Raw genomic sequence first — 12718 nt, forward strand, 5'->3', positions numbered from 1 at the left:
GGGCAGAGAGAGAGGGAGACACAGAATCGGAAACAGGCTCCAGGCTCCGAGCCATCAGCCCAGAGCCCGACGCGGGGCTCGAACTCACGGACCGCGAGATCGTGACCTGAGCTGAAGTCGGACGCTTAACCGACTGCGCCACCCAGGCGCCCCCAAACAGTGATAGTTTTATTTCTTCCTTTCCAATTTGGATGCCTTACATTCTTTTTCTTGCCTAATTGCTCTGGCTAGGACTTCTAATTCTGTGCTGAATAAAAGTGGCAAGAGTAGTGGGCATCTTTGTCTCATTCCTAATGTTAGAAGAAAAGCTTTCAGGTTTTAACTATTGAGCATGATGTTAGCTGTGGGATTGTCATATATGGCCTTTCTTATGTTAAGGTGTATTTCCTTCATTCCCACTTTATTAAGATTCTTTATCATAAATGGATGTTGAATTTTGTCAAATTTTATATATGTGTCTGTACACAAATATATAAAAACACACATATATTCAAATAGTTCCTAGAACATTCTTTAATAGTAGTAGTTTAATGGGATATTGTCTAACCAGTTTAATATTTTCCATAGCTAAGTCCTCCTAAGTTTGAGTTTTTTATTTTTTAAATTGTTTTTCAGCTTTTTTTTTTTTTGCATATGGTAGGATTTTGTAGAATAAAGATCTGTTGGCATGAATATAAATAAAAGCAGTTTGTCTTTTAATAGGACAGCTTGAGGAATGGTATTGTCAATAAAAATATTGTTCCAGAAGGTTATGATTTTGGTAAGTACATTTTATAAAATAAGTACAATTAAAGTAATTGGTATAAATTTTAATGAACATTGTTAATGTCACTGTGATGTTTCATGTTAATTTTGTCATATAAGTCAAGGTATTTATAATACATATGCACAAGTAAAACAGCTGTCTGTTCAATGCCCTTCATTGTTGGGGAACTTTTTGCTATATTTCAAAACTATAGAAAAGAAAAATGTCCCGAGAGAGGATGTAATAAATGTGGTAAATCTCTAAGGACTGTTCATAATAATTATAATGTTAAGACATTTTAAATGGCAAATACAGTTTAATAAGGCTAGCTGCCATAGTCTGTAGTGTAATCTTACTATTTTTAAAATGTATATTTAAAACTTTTCTTCTCCATACTTGCATTTGGTTCCAAATTTTCTGAAATGAACATGTACTTTTCAGAAATGAGTAAAATTTCAAGTTGAAAGGAGTAGCATTTCTTGTACTCTGTAGGTACTCAGTAAATACCGATTGGTGAGTGGGTAACTTCTTTATTAGCTTTGGTCGTCTGATGTCTTCAGTGATTCTTTGCTGTATTCTTCTACCTTCATGATTATACTTTATTAATTTCCTAAAGTTGAGTCTTGTTTTCACTCTTAAACTATCCATTTCATGGTTTTGGTTTTATTTTCTAGATTATTTTCATCAAAGGAAACATTAGGAACAGATGAGATTTCTTGTCATGTGCATTGATGATTCTCCTGTCTGTCACTTAAGTTTGACTTATTCTCCTTTGCCCTGCTGTCATTTCCTGCTGCGATAGTCAGGACCTGATGAGAGAGAAACCACACAGTAATTTGAGCAGGGGAAGTTTAATATAAAAAATGACTGTAACAGGGGATTGGAGTCACAAAGGATTCGCTAACAAGTAGAGAGAACTCTAAAGAAAAAAAGGAATAGTAGAAGGAACTGCCCCTACCCTAGGACTAAGATGGAGTGCCCAGAGAAGAGGGTCTGCCTGCCTCAGCATAGAGATCTATGTGACCAGGGCTCACCGATTGCCAGGAAAGTCTCTAAACTTGTTGGAAATTCACCCTCAGGAACTTTATGGATTCTCATAGAGATTTGTCCTGTGGGAGGCACTTCACTGGAGAACTGCATTAGGGTGCTGGGAGAATTTGCTGGCTGCTGCTAGTCGCCGTGCAGTTCAGGAGGCTGGTGCTGAAGAAGTCTGTCATAGTGTGGGAGCTGCTGTCATACCGTAGGAGCGGGACGCTGAAGGAGCAGAGTTCTGTAGGAGCCATTTTGTGGGAGCTGGGTGGTGGAAAAACCATGGCAGTGCAGGAGTCTGTGGAATGAGCACATTAGAACCGGCAAACATAACTCCTCTTACAGTATCTCTCCGGCGCCCTCTACTGATAAAGATTAGTATTACGCTAGCTGGTAAAGAAAAAATATTTCAAGGGCCCAAGTCTAGTTTTTAGAATAGACAATGAAGGACGAATTCAGAGTTCACAGATAATAAATTGATAATTGGCATACCTGTTGGAGAGGGAAGGAGGACTGAAGGCTTTTTTTTTTTAATTGGAGAGTCAACAGCTTGTTCATAGGTTGAGATGAGAATCATCTGTAGAACATGAATAAATGAAGCAAGATAGAGAAGGGATAATTTCTTTATTGATGTGGGTAAAAGGGGATAGGATCTCATGCACAAGTGGAGTGCTTTTCCACACAGAGAACATGATTAGTTCAATCATAAGACAGATTTCAGGCGTGAGACACAAGTCCTGATACTGGGTGGGCAGTAGAGATGGTGATAGTTTATGGAATTTCTTTGATGAGCTCTTACTTCTTAATATGTGAGGTGTTGGGAGGTTTTTGGAGGGAGGAGAGGCTGTGAAATACCCATGTAGGTTAACGGGAGAGAGAATTGAGTAGAACCGTGTTCTCAAAAGTGCAGTTCAGACTAGCAGCATCAGTATTACTTGGAAACTTGTTAGCAGTGTAAATCCTAGGGCTCATCCCAGACAGACTGAATCGGAACCTCTGAGAGTGAACCTTGGCAATCTATGTTTTAATAGGCTTTCTTGGTGATTTTGATTAATACCAAATTTTGAGAGCCACTGAGATAGGGTAGGGGTTGGGCAATTTTTTTTTTTTTTTTAAGGGCCATGTAGTAAATTAAGTATTTTTCAGTTTGAAGGCCATGTGTATACAGCCTCTGTCACATATTTTTCTTTTTTCCTTTAAACAACCGTGTAAAAGTGTAACAATCATCATTCCTAGTTCACTGCTTGTGCAAAAACATGCTGTGGGTATGGATTTGGCCTGTCCTTGACTAAACGTTGTATGATTTCTCAACAACATTGAGGAACTGTGGGATTTATGACATAGTGAGGCCGATCTGTGTGACTGTGTAATTTTTTTTCCCCCGATAAAATTCAACTTCTGTGGTAGATTATAGGTGTAGAATACATGGTGAGGGGTTTTATCCAGAATTAGGGTTTTGCCTGATCACTGACAAAAGTGAGAAGGACAAAGGAATGAAGAGTGAATGCAGGGCAATGATTAACATAACCGATCATAGAATTTTAATAGGGTGGGGAGGGAACCGAGGACATGAGGCGGAGGTGAAGGACAGAGAAAGAATAGGATCAATGAGTGTTAGGTTCCACAGGACCTGGAGGTTTGGTATCAGAATACTAGAGAGGTACGTGGTGGCGGTAGGAGAGTTGGATGCTTGAGACTGAATTTATGGAGAGGGCGGGGCTATGGACATGATGAGGTTTAGTGGATGAAGTAAGGGGTAGGAGTCCAAGGTTCTGAGAGGCTTTGGTTTTTGAAAGAGCATTTGTATGTGGAAATCACTTGGAAATTAGAGTTGCCAGGAGCTAAAATCCGAGAGAGGTAGGAGAGATTGTAACCCAGGGATGGATAGAGATTGCAACCAGGGAGGGTATGGAAGTTGTGTAGTCTTCCATGTAACATGAGAAAGGTGGGGGAGAGGAATCATTTTAGTGGTTTATTGCTTTGTACGTATCCTTCCATTTACATATAAGTTTTTCTTATTTTTCACTGTATGGTATTTTATTGTATGGATATACCATGATGAATTTAACCAGTCTCCTGTTGTGGAATATCTTGTTTTATTCAAGTTCAACATATGTATATAATTGAGTATAATATGTTGAGTACATTTGAATGCTCAATGTAAAAAAATTAAGTGCTGTGCCTTGGGGATGATTAAAACCAGAGGAATGTACTATGTTCTTACACAGATTAGCTGATAATTTAATAGTTGATCTCTCTATAGATTGAGCTACTACTGGCCTCCCTTTGCAAGAATATTGTTATCCTTTTTTGATACTAAATATAAAAGGTTTAGTTTAATCTGTCTTAGATTATGGGTTGAGCCAGGAAGGTTATCCTGGGTAAACTCTCACTCATCTTCTCAAATCTCCTTTTACAAGTCAAAAGGAGGCAGATGGATACATAGAAACTGACCAGAAATTCAAAAATTATAATTCTATAATAGAAGTCAGTGTTTAAATAAAATCTCTTTCCTCTTAGCATTTTGAATGTAATTCTTTTAAAACTGTATTTTTGTCAACACTTTTTACACTATTTTTGCCTTTTAGAGAGTGTTCCTGTCTTTAAGGGTTATGTTGGTGTTTTGAGGGGAATTTCAGTTAGTCTGTTTACTTAAAGAAGAAAATATAAATTATAGTTAGGAAAAAGATAAAAGAATCTTTTAATTGACAGTTCATCTAACTGAATTTTAGCAGTGTGCAAACCTGGGAAAGTAGAAAGAGTATAAGAAATGAAAATCAATATTTTCAACTCCATCCCTTTAGTACTTAGAGACTCTTGAAATATAACTCAATTTAAATTTTTAAAATTTGCCTTTCTCTGTAAGGCTTATTTCACTTAGCATCACACTCTCCAGTTCCGTCCATGTTGCTACAAAGGGCCATATTTCATTCTTTCTCATTGCCACATAGTACTCCATTGTGTATATAAACCACAATTTCTTTATCCATTCATCAGTTGATAGACATTTAGGCTCTTTCCATAATTTGGCTGTTGTTGAGAGTGCTGCTGTAAACATTGGGGTACAAGTGCCCCTATGCATCAGTACTCCTGTATCCCTTGGGTAAATTTCTAGCAGTGCTACTGCTGGGTCATAGGGTACCATATGTTTTCACTCTTATGTGGATCCTGAGAAACTTAACAGGAACCCATGGGGGAGGGGAAGGGAAAAAAAAGGTTAGAGTGGGAGAGAGCCAAAGCATAAGAGACTCTTAAAAAATGAAAACAAACTGAGGGCTGAATGGGGGGTGGGAGGGAGGAGAGGGTGGGTGATGGGTATTGAAGAGGGCATCTTTTGGGATGAGCACTGGGTATTGTATGGAAACCAATTTGACAGTAAATTTCATATATTAAAAAAATAATAGAGAAGAGGTATATATAAAAAATTTTTTTTAATTTGCATTATTTTCCAGTGTTTCGCCCCATATCTGCTAATGCCAAACTTCAGATGAATCGGCGATCGGATTTTGACTTCTCTGCACCCAAGATAAACCTAGAAGTTGAGTTACATGAGATAGCAATTGAATTTAATAAACCACAGGTGATTTTTTTAAAATGAAATTTTGAGTTGAGTTATAATTTGATAAAAGCAGAACCAAGACACTTTTTAATGTTTATTTTTCAGAACTAAGATTTTTAAATGTATTTCAGAAATCCACAGTGTCTTAGAGTAACATTTAATTTTTTAAACAGTTGAACACAAAATCTGAAACATTTAATAGACTTAATATTTTCATTCTTTAGTATTTCAGCATTATGGAGCTTCTTGAGTCAGTTGATATGATGACGCAAAATCTGCCATATAGGAAATTCAAACCTGATGTACCTCTTCACTGTCATGCCAGAGAATGGTAATATGGCTTAGTTTTTTTTAATTGAGGTATAATTTGACATACTACATTAGTTTAAGGTTTATAATGATTCAATATTTGTATATGTTGTGAACTGATGACCACAGTAAGTCTGGTTAACCTCCATCACCAGATAAAATGACAAAATTTTTTCCTTCAGAGTTTTTATGATCTCTTAGCAACTTTCAACTATGCAGTATAGTATTAACTATTGTTACCATGCGGTACATTACATCCTCATGACTTATTTTGTAACTGGAAGTTTGGATCTTTTAATCCCCTTCACCCATTTTAACCACTGCCTATGCCTCATCGCTGTCATCTACCAGTCTGTACTCTGTATTTATGAACTCAGTTTTTTTATTTTTGTTTTTTGAGATACCATATATAAGTGAGATCATACAGTGTTGATCGTTCTTTGTCTAATTTCACTTAGCATAATGTCCTCAAGGTCCATCTATGTTGTCACAAATAGCAAGATTCATTCCTTTTTAGCAGTGAATAATATTCCATTGCATGTGTGTGGGTGTGTATGTATACACATATGTATATGTGTATACATACACATCACATTTTCTTTATCCATTTATTCATTGATGGATACTTAGGTTGTTTCCATATTTTGACTGTTGTTATTAATGCCACAGTGAATACTCAGGGTACATATGTTTTTGTACTAGTGTTTTCATTTCCTTCACATAAATACCCAGAAGTAGAATTGCTTGATCTGATTTTTTAAATTTATAATATATAGCATAAAAGTGAATTTATTGACTTTAAGAATAACTTTTTAAGATATTCTTAAAGGACAGATAGAAACTTTGATTTATGGCTTTTGCTTATTATGTTAAATTGAGTTAAGGGATTCTAAGAAAATTAAAATTTTTTTTAATGTTTTTATTTATTTTTGAAACAGAGCATGAGCAGAGGAGGGGCAGAGAGAGGGGGAGATGCAGAATCTGACGCAGGCTTTAGGCTCTGAGCTGTCAGCACAGAGCCTGATGCAGGGCTCGAACTCATGGAGTGTGAGATCATGACCTGAGCTGAAGTCGGACGCTTAACCGAGTGAGCCACCCAGGCGCCCCAAGGGATGCTAAGAAAATTTATAAAAGGAGATACTAGAATACCATTCATTAACTATAGTTTTGGGACTATTAAAAACTATATCTTAGTTTGTGTCTAGCAATATCTTTTTAAAAAAAAAATCCAAACTTTCGTATTAGATACTTTAAGCCTATATAATTGAACTTGAAAGTCGGGTTATGTGTGTGAAGTATAACCCCTTTCTAAATTCCAAAGTCTTGGAGTGCCTGGGTGGCTCAGTTGGTTAAGTGTATGATTTCAGCTCAGGTCGTGATCTCACTGTTTGTGAGTTTGAGCCCTGTGTTGGGCTCTGTGCTGATAGCTGAGAGCCTGGATCCTACTTCAGATTCTGTGTCTCCCTCTCTCTCTGCCCCTCCCCCCCAAAAATAAACATTAAAAAATGTTTCTAAATTCAGAAGTCTTAATCGCTTATTAAGCTCTTGCTGTTTCTAGAAGTTGGAAATACTTTTAATTTAGTTGACTCTTAATTAATATTCAGGTGACTAAAGTGCTATTTGCCAAGTAATATTTCCATAGTTTTTCTGTAGAGCTATATTTTTTGTAACAAAATTTAGTGATTTTGTTTATTTCCACTTTGGAAGGAGGTAAGATTAATAATGTAGTCTTAAATAGGGCTGGGAAAAATCAGATACTCAGTACACCATTTTGATAGTACACCATATAGGTACATATGTTGTTTTGGAGTGGAAGTAACTTTATTTCCTACTGTTGGTTTGAGGGTGTTAAGTTTAGGGTTTTGTTTTTGTTTTTGTTTTTTTTACTATAGGTGGACTTATGCTATACATGGTATTCTGGAAGTAAATGTCTGCCCCCGGTTACGGATGTGGTCATGGAAGTATATTAGAGAACACAGGCAAAAAATGAAGCAGTATAAAGAACTGTATAAAAAAAAGATAACAACTAAAAAGCCAACTGGTGAACTTCTCCTCTCTTTGCAGGTTAGCATTTAAAAAAAATGTTGAACATTTTATGCTACATAACTCCTCCGTTTTTAGTGACTAACACTTCCTACTTCAATTTTGACTGACTCTGTCTTTTAACCCAGACTTTTTCATACTCCTGTTCTTAATTTACTTGGGTGATATGAGCTCTGGTGATATTCTCCTGTGACCTGTTGGAATTAGAGACTATTCTGAATCTGCGGAGATCTGGGTTCATGCAAATAGTAATTTGAAGTCTCACACTGTGACGTTTTTAACCTCAAAAGCCTAAAAAGCATTTGCTACATTGATTCCAATCTTCTCTGTGTCTCTATTTCAAAGCCTTACATTATCTGTCACTGTTCCATTTCTCTGTTACATCTGACGGTGTTTATTAAATAAATTTCTTGACTTTTATACATACCATGCTTACGTTTGTAGCCAAGTCCATCTGCCTTTCCTCATCTCACTCTCTCTCTCTCTCTCTCCCACTTTTACTCATTCTTAAAGCTCTACTTAAGTACCATCTCTTGTATGGACTTTCCTGAACTTTTTACCCATACAGAGAGCCTTCTTTGTCATAATTTTGTGGAATTTCTAGTCTTAACCAGCATCTTTATGTTTCATTATCTGTCTTGAGAACTCCCTAAATACTAGTCTTTTAGCATTATAGTATATTCTAAATGGGCTTGTTTTGTGGGATAAAGTTCAGTTCAGGGAGACTGAGGGAAGGTACCTTCTTGAAATTAACCATTCTGAATCTAGGCCAGATTCCAATTAGGAGCTCCCTGAAGACTGAGCTTTATTTTTATTTCGAGGTGGGACACTTTCTGCAGACTTAGACTAATTAGGAATGCTTGGGTTTAGAGGCCTTTTGGGATGGATACAGATTTCCTTACTTATTATTTTGGATCTTAACCTGAATCCTACAAGTCTGCTGGATAGTAGAATCCTGAGTCAAGCTGTTTTCTGGATAATAGTAGGTCATGTTTGCTTCTCCTAGGGAGGATAAAAAGATTTTAGCATGAAATTCTTAAAAACAATCATGGAAATAATGTATTGATATGATGAAATATTTAGCTTATCTCAGTTTATTTCAGTAGCCAGAAAAACTTTGGAAAATGTAGAATTTCAAAATAAGTTTTAAATGTATACAGATCAACTTTATATTAAAGATGGCACCAACTGTGCATATAATATGAAGGATTTATAATTTTTAGTTGAAAGTGACGCTAATGTGTTTACCCTTGTTGTAGTAAAACCCCAAAATCATTTTAAGCAGTACCTGTGTGATACCTTTTAGTATGTGTCTGTGAATCATGCAAGGTTGTAACACCCGTGTGCATGACATGTGTGGTTTCTTTGTTAAGGTTATTCCATCAGTACAGTTTCCAGGCTGACCCATATATAAGCACTGCGTCTCAGAATTTAACAGGAATATTATGTTGATAGATGATCTATTTTCTGCTTCCTATTACATTTTTGCTTTAGTGCAGCAATTTGATAGATTATATATGCAATTTTATAACTTTTATAATCTTTATATAGGTATATAAAGTTATTTCAAAAACACTTTTGTTTATATTTTTAGGAGTTGGAAAAGATCTTGGATGTATTTAATATAACTATATCAAGACAACAGGCAGAAGTTGAGGTAATTCCAGATTATGTTTCAATTAGTAAAAGTAAATCTAGATTCCGTGTAGATTTGACAGATGTAGTCATATTATTAGTGTTGTGCTATAATATGCTGTTTCCTGGAAGGGGTTCAAATTTGCCTCTTGTAGTATAAGAAAACTTGATTTAATGTTTTGCCCCATCCATTTAAATTAGGTCCTATGGGGAAAAAATTCTTTCTAAATAATTTGGCTTATCAAACACTCAGTTCATATGAAGGTGAAAATCCAATTTTGGGGGGAGTCGTGTGATCACCGTGACTTGTAAGACAGTAGGGCTGATCATACCTGGTAGTCCTACATTCTCAGGTTTGGCTGATGTTGCAGTTACTGTGTTTTGTCGTCAGTTTGTATGTTGTTTATATTTATTCACTAGAATAGTTAAGTTTTGTGTCATATTTCTATTAATTTAGATTGCTAAATAAGGATAATTTGTCGTTTATTTGAAAATTTAGGTAAAGAAAGCTGGATACAGGATTTACAGAGAAGGAGCAAAAGATTCGGAGGATAATAAAGGATGGTTTAGCTGGCTGTGGACTTGGTCAGAACCAAGAAGTAAAGAACAGCCAGATGTTAAGCCTGGAAGTAGGTCCATTTCATTTTATAGTAGTGCAGTTAATCATCAGATTAATTTAGTGTAGCTAATCATCAGGTGTGAAAATAAAGTTTTGCAGAAAATTTTTTAATTGAAATCAGCAAAATATGCATACATATCATATGTAACTTATTCTTACTCTCAATAAAACTCTTATAACATTGCAAATATATATGTCAAATAAAAAATAAATTTTGTACCTTAAAGTTTACAGAAGAACTTTATGCTCAGAGGATTTAGTAAATGCATATAGATAGTAATAAGTGAAAATTTGCAAATGGTATAAGCCATTGTACATTTCTGTTGAAATTGTTTTTGGAAAGGTTTTTGTTTCCTTACCAAATATTTAAGATCATAGCTTTGGAGATTTAGGGGCTTAAGTTTATATCCTGGATCTATCACTTACTAGCAGTGTATCCTAGGCTGATTACTTAAACTCTTTGAATCTCAATTTTGTCATCTGTAAAATGGGAAGATTATGATATTAATACTACCTACTTTGTATGCTAAGTGTGTTGCTTAGCACAATGCCATTAAGTGTGTAATACTGTTAGCCATTTTGTGAGCTTAATACAAATACCTAGAAATTTATATTGCTAAATTTATATATTTAGCAATTTATATTTTTGGAGACTAATCCTTTAAAATTGCCAATGCCATCCTGACATTCAGGGGTTATGATTTCTTTTTTTAAAATTAAAAAAGGGGCGCCTGAGTGGCTCAGTCAGTTAAGCATCCAACTTCGGCTCGGGTCATGATCTCACAGTTTGTGAATTCGAGCCCCATGTCAGGCTTTGTGTTGACAGTTCAGAGCCTGGAGCCTGCTTTGGATTCTGTGTCTCCCTCTCTCTCTGCCCCTCTCCTACTTGCACTCTGTCTCTTGCTGTCTCAAAAGTAAATAAACATTAAATTTTTAATTAACAAAGTTTTTTTTATAATTTCTTAAAAGTATAAAAGGAGTTAAATTTGCATTTCATTTGTTAAAGGCAGCTAAATTATGGGTTAGTCTTATCTTACCAGTTAAGAATGAAAAACACTTCTTTATGATTTGTAGTTCTTGAAGAAATGTTGACACCTGAAGAAAAAGTTTTACTCTATGAAGCAATTGGCTACAGTGAAACCGCAGTTGATCCAACCTTGCCTAAAACAGTAAGATGTTTTATTGCCTTATACCTTAGAGTTTAATGATAGATAGGCCTGTTTTTAATCATCTCAGAAGTAGGTTTCTGACTTGTTTTGATATTTGGTCTGTAAGTATTCCTTATTTTAATTTCGAAGGTAAGGATAAAAATTGCCGCTACTTTTTAATGTTAATGTGGTGATAATTTAATATATAAAGGGTTGTTTTTAAAGTATTTTTTGGTTATTGGAAAGAATAAAGTATATGAATGAGAGTATTTGTTGTATTTACATATATGTTTTCTTCTCATTTTATTCCTCTGAATACACTCTAGTTTGAAGCCATGAAGTTTTTTGTTCACTTGAAAAGTATGTCTATTGTTCTAAGAGAAAAACGAGAAACACCTGAACTGTTAGATATTGTAGTGGAAGAATTTAGCACTTTGATCGTGCAAAGACCAGGAGCACAAGCAATTAAGTAAGTATTTTTCTTTTACTTACAAGAAAAAAATTCACAACCTAACAGTATTTTATAAAGACTACTGTGGTTTAACGTATCCTTATGTATTTTTACGAACTTACATTTTGGAATTAATAAAATAACACATGTTCAATAGAAAACTCTATGCTGAGGAAAAGTAGAGGGACACTGAAGAATAATACTAAAATGTCCAAATCACACTATACAAAAACTGCATCAACAATTTGGCTATTATCTGGATATGTCTTTATTTTACTTTTGTTTTTAAAATAGTTTTATTGAGAGATATAATTAACATACCATGCAATTCATCCGTTTAAAGTGTACAACTCATTAGTATCTTACATGAAATTCACATTGGTGTATTTACAGAGTTGTGCAACAATTACCATTATCTTATTTCCAGTACATTTTAACACTCTAAAGAAAAGAAATCCTAGGGGCGCCTGGGTGGCTCAGTTGGATAAGCATCTGACTTCATTCAGCTCAGGTCATGTTCTCATGGTTCGTGAGTTCAAGCCGAGCGTCGGGCTCTGTGCTGACAGCTCAGAGCCTGGAGCCTGGTTCAGATTCTGTGTCTTCGCGCCCCTCTCCTGCTCATACTGTCTCTCAAAAATAAATAAACATTAAAAAAATTTAAAAACAAAAAAAGAGGGGTGCCTGGGTGGCTCAGTCGGTTGGGCGGCCGACTTCGGCTCAGGTCATGATCTCGTGGTCCGTGAGTTCGAGCCCTGTGTCGGGCTGTGTGCTGACAGCTCAGAGCCTGGAGCCTGTTTCGGATTCTGTGTCTCCCTCTCTCTGACCCTCCCCCGTTCATGCTCTCTCTCTGTCTCAAAAAAATAAACGTTAAAAAAAAAAATTAAAAACAAAACAAAAAAAAGAAATCCTACACCTATTAGCCACTCCTCATTCTCCCTTTTCCCCAGTGTAGGGCAAAAAGTAATTTCTAAGAATTTGTCTGTTGGAGGCATTTCAAATGAATGAAATCATAAATTATATGGCCTTTTCTGTCCAGCTCCTTTCACTTAGCATATTTTTCTTTTCTTTTTTTCATTTCGCATATTTTCAAGGTTCATCTGTGGTATAGCATGAATTAGTGTTTTTTTTTTTCCTTTTTCTATTGCCCAGTAATATTCCATCATATGGATATACTACATTT

General features: G+C 35.5%; 1 protein-coding gene across 5 annotated transcripts in view; it reads left to right on the forward strand.

Moving 5' to 3' along the window:
* The window catches only part of VPS13A (vacuolar protein sorting 13 homolog A), a 256968-nt gene that overhangs the window by 37150 nt on the left and 207100 nt on the right, over positions 1-12718 (forward strand). For 4 of the 5 annotated variants that reach the window (XM_025931580.2, XM_086685038.1, XM_025931583.2 and 1 more), the window contains exons 10-17: positions 703-760; positions 5227-5354; positions 5558-5664; positions 7535-7706; positions 9280-9342; positions 9820-9949; positions 11014-11108; positions 11414-11556. In XM_025931580.2, the coding sequence (XP_025787365.1) occupies positions 703-760; positions 5227-5354; positions 5558-5664; positions 7535-7706; positions 9280-9342; positions 9820-9949; positions 11014-11108; positions 11414-11556 (896 nt within the window). The remainder of the gene's footprint in view (positions 1-702; positions 761-5226; positions 5355-5557; positions 5665-7534; positions 7707-9279; positions 9343-9819; positions 9950-11013; positions 11109-11413; positions 11557-12718) is intronic. The other variant, XM_086685039.1, reaches the window with a different exon arrangement.

This window comes from Puma concolor, chromosome D4 (genome assembly GCF_028749965.1).
Source record: "Puma concolor isolate L17-30 chromosome D4, mPumCon1.1.hap2, whole genome shotgun sequence".
Classification (NCBI taxonomy): Eukaryota; Metazoa; Chordata; class Mammalia; order Carnivora; family Felidae; genus Puma; species Puma concolor.